The sequence below is a fragment of the Pagrus pagrus genome (assembly GCF_965226575.1).
Source record: "Pagrus pagrus genome assembly, chromosome: 18".
Classification (NCBI taxonomy): Eukaryota; Metazoa; Chordata; class Actinopteri; order Spariformes; family Sparidae; genus Pagrus; species Pagrus pagrus.
In genome coordinates this window covers 15972705-15984925 of record NC_140202.1, presented here as the reverse complement: position 1 = coordinate 15984925, position 12221 = coordinate 15972705, and the positions used below count along the sequence as shown (strand labels likewise).

The 12221-nt window shown below is 41.6% G+C and overlaps 3 protein-coding genes across 5 annotated transcripts; all 3 read left to right on the top strand.

Annotated features, from left to right (window-relative positions):
• The first annotated feature begins 169 nt into the window (after positions 1-169).
• On the top strand, positions 170-2129 carry noxred1 (NADP-dependent oxidoreductase domain containing 1). 2 transcript variants are annotated; one of them, XM_084380952.1, is made up of 6 exons: positions 176-409; positions 524-687; positions 936-1116; positions 1193-1347; positions 1510-1708; positions 1870-2129. In XM_084380952.1, exons 1-6 carry the CDS (start codon positions 267-269, stop codon positions 2081-2083), a joined length of 1056 nt encoding a protein of 351 aa, XP_084237078.1. In that variant the 5' UTR covers positions 176-266; the 3' UTR covers positions 2084-2129. The 2 variants fall into 2 exon arrangements, with proteins under 2 accessions (XP_084237079.1, XP_084237078.1); XM_084380953.1 differs by lacking the exon at positions 1510-1708 and having other exon boundaries at positions 170-409; positions 1264-1347.
• A 1381-nt stretch (positions 2130-3510) lies between these two features.
• tmed8 (transmembrane p24 trafficking protein 8) lies at positions 3511-6625 on the top strand. Its single transcript, XM_084380604.1, has 6 exons — positions 3511-3735; positions 4098-4209; positions 4345-4442; positions 4560-4652; positions 4858-5151; positions 5330-6625. Exons 2-6 carry the CDS (start codon positions 4100-4102, stop codon positions 5545-5547), a joined length of 813 nt encoding a protein of 270 aa, XP_084236730.1. The 5' UTR covers positions 3511-3735; positions 4098-4099; the 3' UTR covers positions 5548-6625.
• A 1491-nt stretch (positions 6626-8116) lies between these two features.
• On the top strand, positions 8117-12189 carry LOC311274501 (uncharacterized protein). Of its 2 annotated transcripts, none has more exons than XM_084382217.1 (13): positions 8117-8302; positions 8379-8549; positions 8633-8738; positions 9217-9342; positions 9422-9535; positions 9627-9789; positions 9858-9986; positions 10192-10379; positions 10494-10690; positions 10778-10869; positions 10952-11006; positions 11283-11380; positions 11511-12189. In XM_084382217.1, the coding sequence occupies exons 1-13, from the start codon at positions 8241-8243 to the stop codon at positions 11738-11740; spliced, it is 1731 nt and encodes a 576-aa protein (XP_084238343.1). In that variant the 5' UTR covers positions 8117-8240; the 3' UTR covers positions 11741-12189. The 2 variants fall into 2 exon arrangements, with proteins under 2 accessions (XP_084238343.1, XP_084238342.1); XM_084382216.1 differs by having other exon boundaries at positions 8124-8302; positions 9621-9789.
• Positions 12190-12221: the final 32 nt, after the last annotated feature.

The following is a 12221-nucleotide window of genomic DNA, read 5'->3' as shown; positions in this document are numbered from 1 at the left end:
TTCAGTCAGGCTATGCGTTGTCACAGATTGATCTGCTGTTTCCGTATTTGTTTTAAGTTAAATATTTTTGTTATAATTTTATTTTGATTGGCATCTGTTTAATTCGTGCTTTTATTCTGAACAAGCAGCGCTTGTAGCTGAGAATTTTATTTTGAAATGTATAAGCCGTCAAAGCGGACGTTGTCCTGTTCACATGGAAACGACGCTAAAATTTTTTTACTTTGTTTTGAAGCTTGTCAGTGAGCTCGTTCGTCTTATTTCAGGTGATGATGGAAGTACTTGGTGATTTCGAGGCTGGACTGACCGAGAGTGAGAAAGCGTTAGTGTACCTGCGCGCACGCTCGGCTGGACTGACGCTTTGCGGGTGCGCGCACGCAGTTTTCCTGTGTAAACTCATCCAGTCACTGAGGTAATTTCTCTAAAGGGCTATTTAAAGTGTTAGTGACACAAAGACAAAACTCTACAGCAACTTTAAGCACACAATCATACTGTCTGAAGTTATTTTGATTGTTTATATCATCAGGAGTCACACTGCAAACAGAGACTCGTCAGGACAGGACAGTGGCCTGTGCGTTGGGATACTTGGGATGGGTAACATGGGGAGACAGTTGCTCTTGTCCCTCCTTCAAAAGTCTGGCATCAAACCAACACACATTAAGATCTCCAGTAGAAGACCAGAAAATGCAGGTACACGAGAGAGAGAAAATGTATAAATGTATACTTCGTACAACTTTAACATATATAATACACAATGCTTCACTCAAGATGTGTGCAAAAATATCAACCTTTTAATTCAGACAAGAAGATGTTGTCTTGATATTTATAAAAACATTAGTTGATTTAACTAAATTGCACCCTGAGTTTCCCTCCTTGTGTACTACAAAGGCCACACTCAAGATCCTGTGCTTGTGTTTGCCTTGCTTTCCTTATTTCAGTGGATTTCACCCAGACAGGGGTTGAATGTTTCTTCGACAATGGCAGACTGGCAGCGTGGGCAGATGTTCTGTTCCTCTGCTGTCTGCCCTCTCACCTCCCCAAAGTCTGTGCTGATCTCCGCTCTCATCTGTCAAAGCACTGCCTTGTGTACAGCTTCGCCTCTGCTGTGCCTGTCACCAGGTACCACCACACTTACAGCATGCAGCACTGTTCACGTTCAGTTACTGAATTCCTCTCTATCTATCTGTTATTCCAGATTAGCACAGCTTCTTGGACACAACTTCATTCTCAAACCTCAGTATGACTTTGTGGCTTCCGACACTGCAGACGTGTGGCTGTCCTGCACTCGTCTCACCACGGCTTTGACGGATCCTTTGCTGATAGAGGCATCCTGTCCTCTCACGATGAGCGGTATGTCATGCTCCATTATTGCAGACTTATTCTGCAGAGCTTGCATTTGAACTTGTCTTGTTGTATAAGTTGTGAGCACAGCATTTAAATTTTGTTGCAGTAAAGCGTCACCTTTGATTTGACATTTTATGCATTAATTAAGCCATATTCCTGTACATTTAGGTGGGATTTCCCTGGGTCTGAACTGGGTGTCTGCAGTTTTGTACAGCCTGCTAAATATCTGCACCTCTGCCAGTCTGGGATCCAGCGATGCTCTCTCTCTGATCAACAGTGTCCTTGAAGAGAAATGGTCAAAGACTGTGGAATTAAATGCTCAGAGTTTTATCAATGCATCTCATGCATCTTCCCTTCTACCAGAGGAGTGAGGGCACTCAAAATATATTTCTGTTATGTCTAACTGTCCAGAGGAAAAAATGTATCAAGCAGTTGCTCCTTATTGAATTGCAGTGTTGACAGATGTAAGGAAAAGAAACAGCACTTATTTCAAATGTTATATTTTAGCTTTCTTTTTCTTCTCCACAGGCCTTTTCCTTGGATTTCTCTTACTAATGCCCAGACCAAGAAGACGCCACTGCTGTGTTTTCTATCAAGCAGCAAATCTATGCAGCAGTGCATCTCTGCAGCATACAAATCACTGCTAGAGACGACAGCAACATCAGACAGTTACACTCTCATGTTAACTCAGTGTCCCCTCAGGATGTTTCTACAAAGTTTTGAGGTTGTGAAAAAATTATAATGTAATGTATGCAAGATTGCAGCTGAATAAATGGGTTTCAACAGTGTATTTTAATTCCCACCAGTGTTTTTTCATGCATCATCATCGTTTTCCTTTGATTTGCAGTATGAAAGCATCTCTGCTGTCTGCTCCACCACTGTTGATTGAAATGCATCTCTATTCATGTCTAACTATTCCCTATGTTTTTTATGTTAAACTTTAGCCAAATAAAGATTAAAAATGCAACAACAAAAAAAGGATTAGAAAATATAATGTTCTTTAAGACATGCATTGGCACATCATTTATTGATCTCACATTTAATGGAAGTTAAAGAAAATAAAAATAAGATGCAAACTAAGTTTGATGTGAAACAATATTCCAATGGTAAATCATATAAAGAGATCAAAAAAATACAATAATGAGATTAAAAAGTCCAATTTATGATGTAAAAAGTCAAAATTACGAAATAGGAAGTCACTATTATGAGATAAATACGGAAGCCCTAAAGGGCCATGCATTCATACATTTCATTTGTTTTCAATTTCTTTTGTTTTCTCGAGTTATTATCTCGAATTAACAACTGCGGTTTTCCTGAGATAACGATATAATTAATTCAAGATCTCGAGATAATGACTGTGATATGATAGGCCTGATATTATGGAGACGCCCGGGATCTCGTAGCTGGTCAGCTATGTAGTTAATGACGACATCAGGCTCACTTAGATTGCGCCGCCGATATAGCTGAAGCTTTGCTAACCGTCTTTTTAGATTACACACACTAATGTGTATATTATCTGTAATAGCAAGGCATAATGCAATTTCAGCCTGTGTCAGGCCTTGATTGAAAAAATATGTGACACGTTGATCGATATGCTCCTGCTCCTCTGACATTGCTACACCGAATGATGTTTCCTGCAATGATTTAATATACTACACTATCGTTTTGTTTTCTCAAGATCTCGAATGAATTATATCGTTATCTCCTGAAAACAAAGTTTCGTTATCTCGAGATCTCGATAAAATTATCCCGTTATCTCTGGAAAACGGCAGTTGTTATTTCGAGATAATAACTCGAGATCTCGAGAAAACAAATGAAATTAACTCGTTATCACGGGAAAACGGAGGAAATAAAATGTATGAATGCATGGTCCTTTAGGGCTTCCGTAGATCAGATCTTATAAGTACGAGATAAAAGGCCATAAATAAGAGATTAAAAGTAAAAACTGAGATACAAAAAGTAGAAATGATGAAAAAAATCAATAATACATATAATTATGACTTTTTTTTTTTTTTTTTTTTACTTATCCTATTCATTACTTTTTATCATAATTTAGACGTTTTATGTCATAATCAAGATTTACCATTGGGGATAGATCTTTTTTCCCCCTTTAAAGTCTTCCCCAGGCTTGGCGTTTGTTTCATAACTAATCTGTGCACCATGTAACGTGTATGACTCCACCAGGATCTGGATGGACTCGCAGATGTTCGGTCAGACTCGAGAAAAACACGGAAGTGTCAAAAATTCGGGTCTGCTTTTTCCTGTCAAGCGGCAGCAGCACCGTGGAGGGACCCGTCACATGATTGCAGTGATATGGAGGCGCATTTCCCGATGGCCTGATTTGGACTAAAGTGATATAACATCGTGTTGTTGGACTATCAGTGTTACACCCTGGTGAGATATGTTCGTGCCCAGTGTGCCCGAAGCTTCGGCTCCACTTTCTCTGCCTGCTAGGTAGCATTAGCTGGCGTGAGCTAACCAGCTAGCTAGCTAGCAGCAAGCTAATGTCAGTCTTTGAAGAGGGAGCCCATGGTATATACATACAAATTTCGCCTCCACGGCTTCAGCCATTAATTCACCGGTGTGTGCTATGGTTATCATGGCCCATTAATGTCTGACAGCAGTTTGTTTAGTAAGTTTATGTGCGGTGGGAGGCTAGTTTCACTGTTGACACCCCCCCTCCTCCCTGTGGTGGGAAGAGGCGGGGTTTCATCTTTTCCAGCCACGCAGACTGAGGTGTAGTCTTGTCTTTGCAGTCATGGAGAGATTAGAGGCTTCATCAGAGCTCCAGTCACGGCTGTCATCTCTGTCCTTCTCTTCGTTCCCCGGAATAACATCCATGCAAGGAGACAACCGACCACTAGACAGGTAGCCTGTTGCTGCAGAAAGTGCTGCTTATACTAAAGCTGCTGTCAGGAAATGTGCTGCTGGTTATACTTCTTGCATCCTTTTAGTCTGCACTGTTTAATTATTGTGTTGTCTTCTGTACTATCTTCTCTTCAGGCTCCAGAATACAGACCTTTCACAGGGCTGCACCCAATCCCAGAATCAAGCTGACATGGATCATCAAACCGAGGAGGATTCAGGGCAGCATGCTGAGGTGGTTAATATTTAAGTGTGTCGGAAGAGCTGTCAATAAGAGGCAATAAACAGGGCTGTGCAATATAATATCATTTCTGAGCTGTAACATCAGTCTTGTGTGTGTGTGCATTTTCCGGGTAATCAGGAGGCCCCTGCTGAGCTGGCCCTCGGGGAAGGAGGCGAGGAGAACAACAGTGCTGGGAGCTGTCAGGTGTCCGCTGAGATAAAAGGTGAGAGACCTGCTGAGTGTGCCATCATGACTGCTGCTTTGTTTCATCTGTGATTTGGATAGGGTTTATAAATCTGTGTGTATAGTGTGCTACGTGCTGAAAAAACATTAGTCTACAATTTAACAGGGCTTATTTAAGATAGCGAAGTAATGATGAGAGTTGCTGTTATGCTCTTCATGGACACATTTGTTGCTCCTGATGACAGCCCAGATGCCGCCCCTGAACCCCCCGACGACATGGACATCTGCTGCACTGAAGGAGCTGAAGGCAAAGCTGCGAACGGAGGAGGACAGCGTGGTGACAGTGTACCGGGGCGACATCATGACAGTTCATGTGCCCACTGTCCCCGAGGCCAAGAAAGTGTGCTGGGAGTTCGCCACAGACGGCTATGACATTGGCTTCGGCATTTATTTTGACTGGACTCCTGTCACGAGCCGGTCCATCACTGTGCACATCAGCGAGTCAAGTGATGACGAAGAGGAAGAGGAGGAGCTGGAAGGTCAGTTAGTTAAAAACTCAGTCCTGCTTTAAACCTTTTTTCCCTGGTCATCGCAATTAAACGTATCAGTCAATCTGTATCTACAAAACACACCTTAATTGCAGTTTTTATGTGCTCTCCTCCAGCTGGGATCCCAGGCGGTGTGTTGACTTTGTGGTTTATGTGCTTTCTGTTGCAGGGCCTGTTGGTAACGGAGATATCGAGAAGGGCTCCAAAACTCAAACCAACTCGAACTTGGCTGAAATCCTACCTGTATACCGCCAGGACAGTCACTTGTCCGTGAACGGGGGAAGCCACGACTTTCCAGGTGAAGGCACTTATCTCCTGAAGTTCGACAACTCCTACTCACTATGGCGAAATAAAACTCTTTACTACAGAGTTTATTACAGTGCCTGAGATGCCAATTTATTGTTTATGAATGTATACTTTACAGAAGAATACTACTCTTTAAGAACTATTTTTGATTCCATGCTTGGAAGAAGATGAAGTTATAATATAAAAGGTTAAATATAGGCATATCTATTTTTTATCACTATTTGCTTGTTTTGCCACATACTGAATTATATGGTCAGATGGATTTGTTTGCTGATAGATATACGAAGAAGCCTTGCATATGTGCCATATTCCCATGTATGCACTGTGCTATTTGGTCAAGTGCCGTCATAAAACATATATCGTCTCCAGCCGTAACATTTCTATGGAAGCAGTGATCAGGGAACACCTGCACAGAATCTGTTTCGCCAGTCCAGGTGCTTAATCAGCAGTGCTCTAAAGAAATGAAGTCTTTTATGTTGTGTGTGTGTGTGTGTGTGTGTGTGTGTGCGCGCACCTTCTTTGATTATGTTGCTTTGTTGTTGTTACTTGTATTTATCCCTTTGCTTTGTAGCGTAACTTATTTTCCAACTGTGCTTAAATGATGTTCTACAAATTCTGTGCACAAAGCCGTCTACTGTCATAGTGGTGTGTTGGTAAAAGATATCAGTTGAATGTACTAAAGCAAGTGGTAACCATTTTCCAAAGTGTGCTTTTTATGACACAAATAAAAGTCATTCCTTATCACATAAAGCTCTTATTATGTAATATAGATTCAATATTTACACATGCCCCACCTCCCACCCTTTAATTTGCTGTTTTTGAGGAAGGGGGCGGTCGTAACGTTTGATCGAAATGTGTTTTGTGCACAGGTCTATGTAGGTAAAGGTCAGTGTGTGTTTTTTGTTTTAATATCATCAGTGCGTTGGTCTTAAATGTGTTGAATTGTTCCTTCCTGTTTTTTTTGAAAAATCGACGTTACTTTCACACCTCACTTGTGCGCATGTTCCCAAAGATGTCCCAGATTTGGCTGCTAATGCCATAAACATTGTAAAGCTACTGGTTCAAAGCTTCCAGTGTTCGCTGTATTGTACCTTTACTGTAAGTCATGATGACATTTGTTCCTGAGATTTATATTCCTCAATAAAGAGAATATTGTGTAGCTTTCTTTGTGATTAATGTGGGTATGGGATCAATCATATGAAGACTGTGATGATAGGAAAAATTTAAGAGCAGGTAAAAGTTGGAGCGTGACACCTTATGAGTAGTCATTCAGACCGTTGGTGTGTGTAGTCTCCCTCTAACCATCATTTCATAACAGTCTCACTGCTGAGCCAGGATTAGAAAGCAGATGGTCCCCTGTGCCTCCATTAACGTGTGGCATTGGGGGACTGATGTAATTGTTAGAGGTGCTGATGAAACCAGGTTTTATTTTCAGCTCTCCCCAAAGGCCAGTGAGAATCCATCCAGAGTTACACCCTGTGTCACTCATGTTTTACTGGATTTACAAGCAGCAGGATAAACGTGTTCTTGAAATAAATATGTTCTAGTTCCAACTGCAAATCAGGTAGTATGATTATTTTAAAAGGTGTGGACAAGAAATGTGCAGAATCTTGACTGTACTGTACTGTACTGCAGCATTATTCCATAAAAACTCAGCTGTGAATATATTATCAACAACTGTGCACTACACCAGAGCATGTTTTATTTATTTATTGTTTGATGTGTCCTGAGAGCTGAAGGCCTCCAGAGACTGCAGTTTGAGGTGTCTTTGGGTTGAACTGCATTGTAATAAAAGTGTGTTCATCGTCTAGTCCACCGACATTACATACTGTACACGAGGGAGGCAGAAGGACAACATAAGCAAATACAACACCACCCTAACCACTAGGGCTGTGCAATTAATCAAAATAGTATTGATACAATATTCAAATTGAAGGACCAGCTAAATGTGTCACAACCTAGCATTATAAATAAAGCATTGTGGGGCAACAGAGATGCCCTGGTCTATAAATCATATTCTCCAGATGTGAGGGAACATGCTTGTTTGGTATACAGCAAACATCCCATCATCATCATTTTTACATATTTGCTAGTGAAAATCAAATGCAATTTTGTCTTTTTATTTATTTTTCTGCATATCGTTCAGCCCTACTAACCACTATAGAGCCCCGAAACTGACAAAACATAGTTATTAAACAAGTCAGAAATATCAACAAATACATCAGTAATTCAATGTGCTAATACAGAGTTGTTCTTTTTTTCTTTGCATTAGCCTATTTGGTTAAAAACAAAACTTCAACAACAATCAGACGATTAAAAATAAAACTATAATGAAGTCAGTTCCAGGACTCTGTAAACCACAGCCTCAAAGTTTACTGTATAGGTGAATTCTCTCTTGGTCAGCAAACGGTGCATTAAAAGCTGAATTTATCTAACAACTTGTCATTTAAAGCCAAGGTTTTCACCTTGAAATACAGCCTCAGATGGTCTGCTGGTGAAAAAATAATAAACTGGCTGCTTAAAAATTTACAGGTGGGGCAATTCACAGGCTGCTTTTTATAAATATTCCAGTGCACCTTGACAAAGGAGCTGTCACCCCAACACTGCAGCAACACCTGCACATTAATTGCACTGCGGCCTCACGTGCGTATCTTCACAACGGCCTCGAGCTGGAGTCAGCCAATCAGACGTGATTACCGGAGCTCGAGGTCGCACCGAAGGTTTCCTAGCTGCTCGCCCTCCGAACTTTCTCGACGAGGAGGCCGTGAATCAACATGGGGAAGCTCAATTTTTACGTCCTCTGGTCTCTGCGTGACGCTCCCCGCCAGTTCAGCAGGTAGGCCTTCGAGGAAAAACCAAAGACATTCAGCCGTTTTCACTTTGAAACAACAATTCAAACATGTTTTCCGCAGCAAGTCCAACCGAAGGTGCTTTCAAGTCCACGTCCCGCTGCCTCTTCCCAAACACCTGGTCATCTTTGGCCTCGGAGAATGGAAATGCAGTGAAACAACAATATCTGTAAATGTTGTGGTCAGTGCACAAGTGCCAGCCCAGAAAATTGGGACCCTGTCATCACAAGCAAGGTGTGTATGTGCAGCAGAAAGGCGTATTTCCACTGAAAAATCACAAACAGTCTGAATGGTTGTAAAATGAACTCTGAACTCAGGTGCCTGACCTGGGAGGGGGACTGGAGCGATGACATTGTCACAGAGGCAGCAGAGAAAGGCAGGAGAGGAGTTTATGGCAAGATTGTTCTCACCGTGTGTGGAGAGGTAGGTTGGTAAAGAGATGGCTTAAAGGGTAACTCCACCAGTTTTACATATTTCATTATCGTTACAGGTCTTGGGGAGTATTGCAGCATATGTAAAAAAGTCGTATAAAGCATTTTGTGGCTCCAGACGAAGCTGCATGTGATCTGATAAATTTCCTCCAGTGATGTCACTCAGTGGCATCACTGGATTGTGGGTGCATTGTGGGTGATGTAGGCACCAGGTTTCCTCTGCAGCCACAAAATACTACTTTTTTCACGTATGCAGCAGTACTCCTCAAGATCTGTAAACACACTCTGATGTGTAAAATCGGTGGAGTTACCATTTAACTGTTCCTAATTCATGTTCAGCATAAGGTAAACAACCATTTTTATTTTAATTAGGGCTCATGCAAAACATTACCATTCCCCCTACAATTGTGACTCATGGATCACATTGTACATTTTCACTGTTTTTGTTCCATCCAATGACTTGCGACCAGTCGCAGGATAAAGTCAGTGTCTTCAGCAGTACTCCTCTGGTTCAACGGAAGTGTTTGTTCCCAGAACAACACAACGCCACTGATCTCTCTGATCGCGCATTACATCAAAGCACTGCAAATGAAACGGTGAGATAAATGGGGTTAAATTTGTTTTGCTGTGATCTACACTCTTGTTGCAACATTTCATTAATGGCCTGCTTCGCAGATGACTACCAACGCCTCACACTTGGGTGATAGTGTTTGCTATGCTGAGATCCAAGTAAATAAAATTGACGCCAGTGACTCCACCATGGGAAATAAGCCCCCAGTTTGGCCTACGGTAAGAAGAAGTCATGCTGAAGAATATATTCATGCCTGCATGCATGCAAGGTAGGTAAGTTATAGTGTGATATACTCTGTGAAAGCATAAGACACCCAGACGGACAGTTATTAGTAAGAGAGGCCACCTGACCTGGAGCTCTGAGGACATGGACAGTCTCGCAGAGGACATAGACCAGGCTTCAACCCCCAAGAAAATGAGGATGAACAGCCACGACGAAATGACAGGGCAGATAAAGAAGGACAACAGAGAAGGTCAGGAACAAGAACTCAAAAATCATTGAGGTTACATCTGAATGGGTTTTGACAGAAATTGTGATCAGTTTCAGTGTGTCCATCAAAGCGCTGGAGCCACACGATGTGTCTGAGTGACCCAGACACAGCCATCCTCATTGGAGGGGAGACGGCGGATCAAAACTACTGCAAGGACTCCCTGTGGAAGCTTGAGTTAGGTCAGCGGAGTCAGTCTCACAATACTTATTGATTAATGTTGATAACAAAGCATGTCATCTTTAAGGTGGCAGATCATGAGGTGAAACTTTACAACCATAGAAGGAATTAAAGCAAGCTAGGAAACCCTAAAAAGATGCACATTGAGCAGAGTTAGATTGAACATGTGTTTTTCCACATTTAGTTTCCTTTTTGACCTCTTCCCAGATAACGACTTCTGGTTTCCCATGAACTCCTCTGCTTCTGGACCCATACCACCATGTGCTCGAGGACACTCTGCGACCTACGACACAGACTCTAAGTGCGTCTTCGTTTACGGAGGCCTGAGGGAGGGTCATCGCTACAGTGAGCTGTACATCCTCAATACTCTGACCTGGAAGTGGAAGCTTGTCACTGTGGGTTTGTTGCAAGTTACTAACATGTTGTAGTTCTTGCTATCTTATCATACTCAAGCAGTGGTATGGGAAATGCTTTCCTTGGGTTTGTTTTTGTGGATTTACCCCCTTTAGGCAAAAGGAAATGTTCCAAATTTGGCATATCATTCTGCAGCGTTTTATAAGAAAGAGCTTTTTGTCTTCGGTGGAGTTCAGCCGAGCCATTCCTCTGGGGATAAACCCTGCAGTAATGCTCTATACATCTTCAACCCAGAGTTTGAACTCTGGTACCAGCCAATTGTGGAGGGGGACAGACCTCTGCCTCGGTTTGGGTGAGTTTAAAGTTAATTTTTTTGTCATCCAAATATTGTTTTCTGTATCTTAAATATTAATCTCATGCTTATGTTTGTTTGGAACAGACACTCAGCCACACTGATGTCGCAGAAGTTGATAATATTTGGTGGACGGAAGACTGCTACCTACCTTAATGATCTCCACGTTCTAGATTTGGGTAAAATGATGATGAGGTGGCTGGCTTATGCAACAAATTGTCCAGATTTAAGCTGATATTCATTTTTTCTTAATGAGGGAAGGATTTATGGAGTACACAGCTGTGAAGTGTGGGAACATGCCACCGCTGCCTCGAGGGTGAGTAGTGCAGGACTAATCAACCTTGAGAGATGTCATTAACGTGGCCATCTGGTTTTTATATTTTTGGACAGACAGAACTGCATTGGAATTTCATGAGATTTAACGTAAAATATGCAGTAATCTTAAGTGACAATTATACCATCTTTTTGCGTTGTTTGTTAGTTTGTTTTTAACTCAACAGGAAATAATAAAAGTAAGTTAAATATTGTGTTGAAAATGGCATTAGAACAGTTGTGGTAAATTTGAAAAACTTCCTTGCCTGTACATGGACAGGTTTCATGCAGCTCTGCCAGTTTCGGTCAACAGGATTTTAGTCAGTGGAGGATGCAGTGCAATAGGAGCCCTGCAGGATGTACATATTTTCAACACCGGTGAGTTTCTGCCACTAACATCTGATCATATATAATAGATTATTAAATAAGGCTTGTGTTTAACAGACAAATGAATTTACTTTGACTCATCCTGTTTCATTGCATCACAAATGCATCGACTTCTCCTCAGACACCAACATGTGGAGCTCAGTGGCATCTCCTCTGCTTTGCAACAAGCCTCGTGCGGGACACAGCATGATCAATTTGGGCTGCTTCACCCAAACGGATGCTGAGAAGAACAATCAAGGCGAAAATGTCAGGGTCCGCCGCACAGTGCTTGTGTTTGGTGGGTCGGACTGCTCCGGTACCTTCTACAATGACACAGTCAAGTGCACAGTGGACATTCCAGGCGACAAGTGATGGTCCATTAGGGAAAAAATCCAAATGGGACAATAAGTGTTCATTATTTTAAAACCATGGATGCTGTGATCCGTTCAGATGATGTGACAGAAAAATTGCAGTATCTCTGTGTGTGTGTACAAGTTATATTTGTACTTGATTTTTTTTACTTGATTGTCTTTACATGTTATATAATTTTGCATGATGTATTCTGCAGCTTAAGACTTTATTGTTGCGTTTTTTGTTTTTTTTACTTTTGAGTCACTATCCATATTTCCTCCACACAGGCAATACGCTGCAAGCAGTGAGCCGAGAGGTTTTGCACTTTGCATAACAAATCTCTCATCTGCATGTTTTACACATTATGTCCTTTACTGTGTCCCCACACGTCAGTATGTCTTTGAGGTTAAAGTGCTGGACTGGATAAATGGATAAAGTCAAAATGCTAATAAATATTTTTATATATTGTTTCCTTGCTGTTTCCTTGCTTTTTAAAGAAACC

Coding starts and splice junctions, on each gene's coding strand:
- LOC311274501 (XM_084382216.1), top strand. CDS start 8,241: ATGGGGAAGCTCAATTTTTACGTCCTCTGGTCTCTGCGTGACGCTCCC. Junction 9,343..9,421: donor AAAGCACTGCAAATGAAACG/GTGAGATAAATG, acceptor CCTGCTTCGCAG/ATGACTACCAACGCCTCACA. Junction 10,380..10,493: donor GGAAGTGGAAGCTTGTCACT/GTGGGTTTGTTG, acceptor TACCCCCTTTAG/GCAAAAGGAAATGTTCCAAA.
- tmed8 (XM_084380604.1), top strand. CDS start 4,100: ATGGAGAGATTAGAGGCTTCATCAGAGCTCCAGTCACGGCTGTCATCT. Junction 4,210..4,344: donor GACAACCGACCACTAGACAG/GTAGCCTGTTGC, acceptor TCTTCTCTTCAG/GCTCCAGAATACAGACCTTT. Junction 4,443..4,559: donor TTCAGGGCAGCATGCTGAGG/TGGTTAATATTT, acceptor TGCATTTTCCGG/GTAATCAGGAGGCCCCTGCT.
- noxred1 (XM_084380952.1), top strand. CDS start 267: ATGATGGAAGTACTTGGTGATTTCGAGGCTGGACTGACCGAGAGTGAG. Junction 688..935: donor TAGAAGACCAGAAAATGCAG/GTACACGAGAGA, acceptor TCCTTATTTCAG/TGGATTTCACCCAGACAGGG. Junction 1,348..1,509: donor CTGTCCTCTCACGATGAGCG/GTATGTCATGCT, acceptor CTGTACATTTAG/GTGGGATTTCCCTGGGTCTG.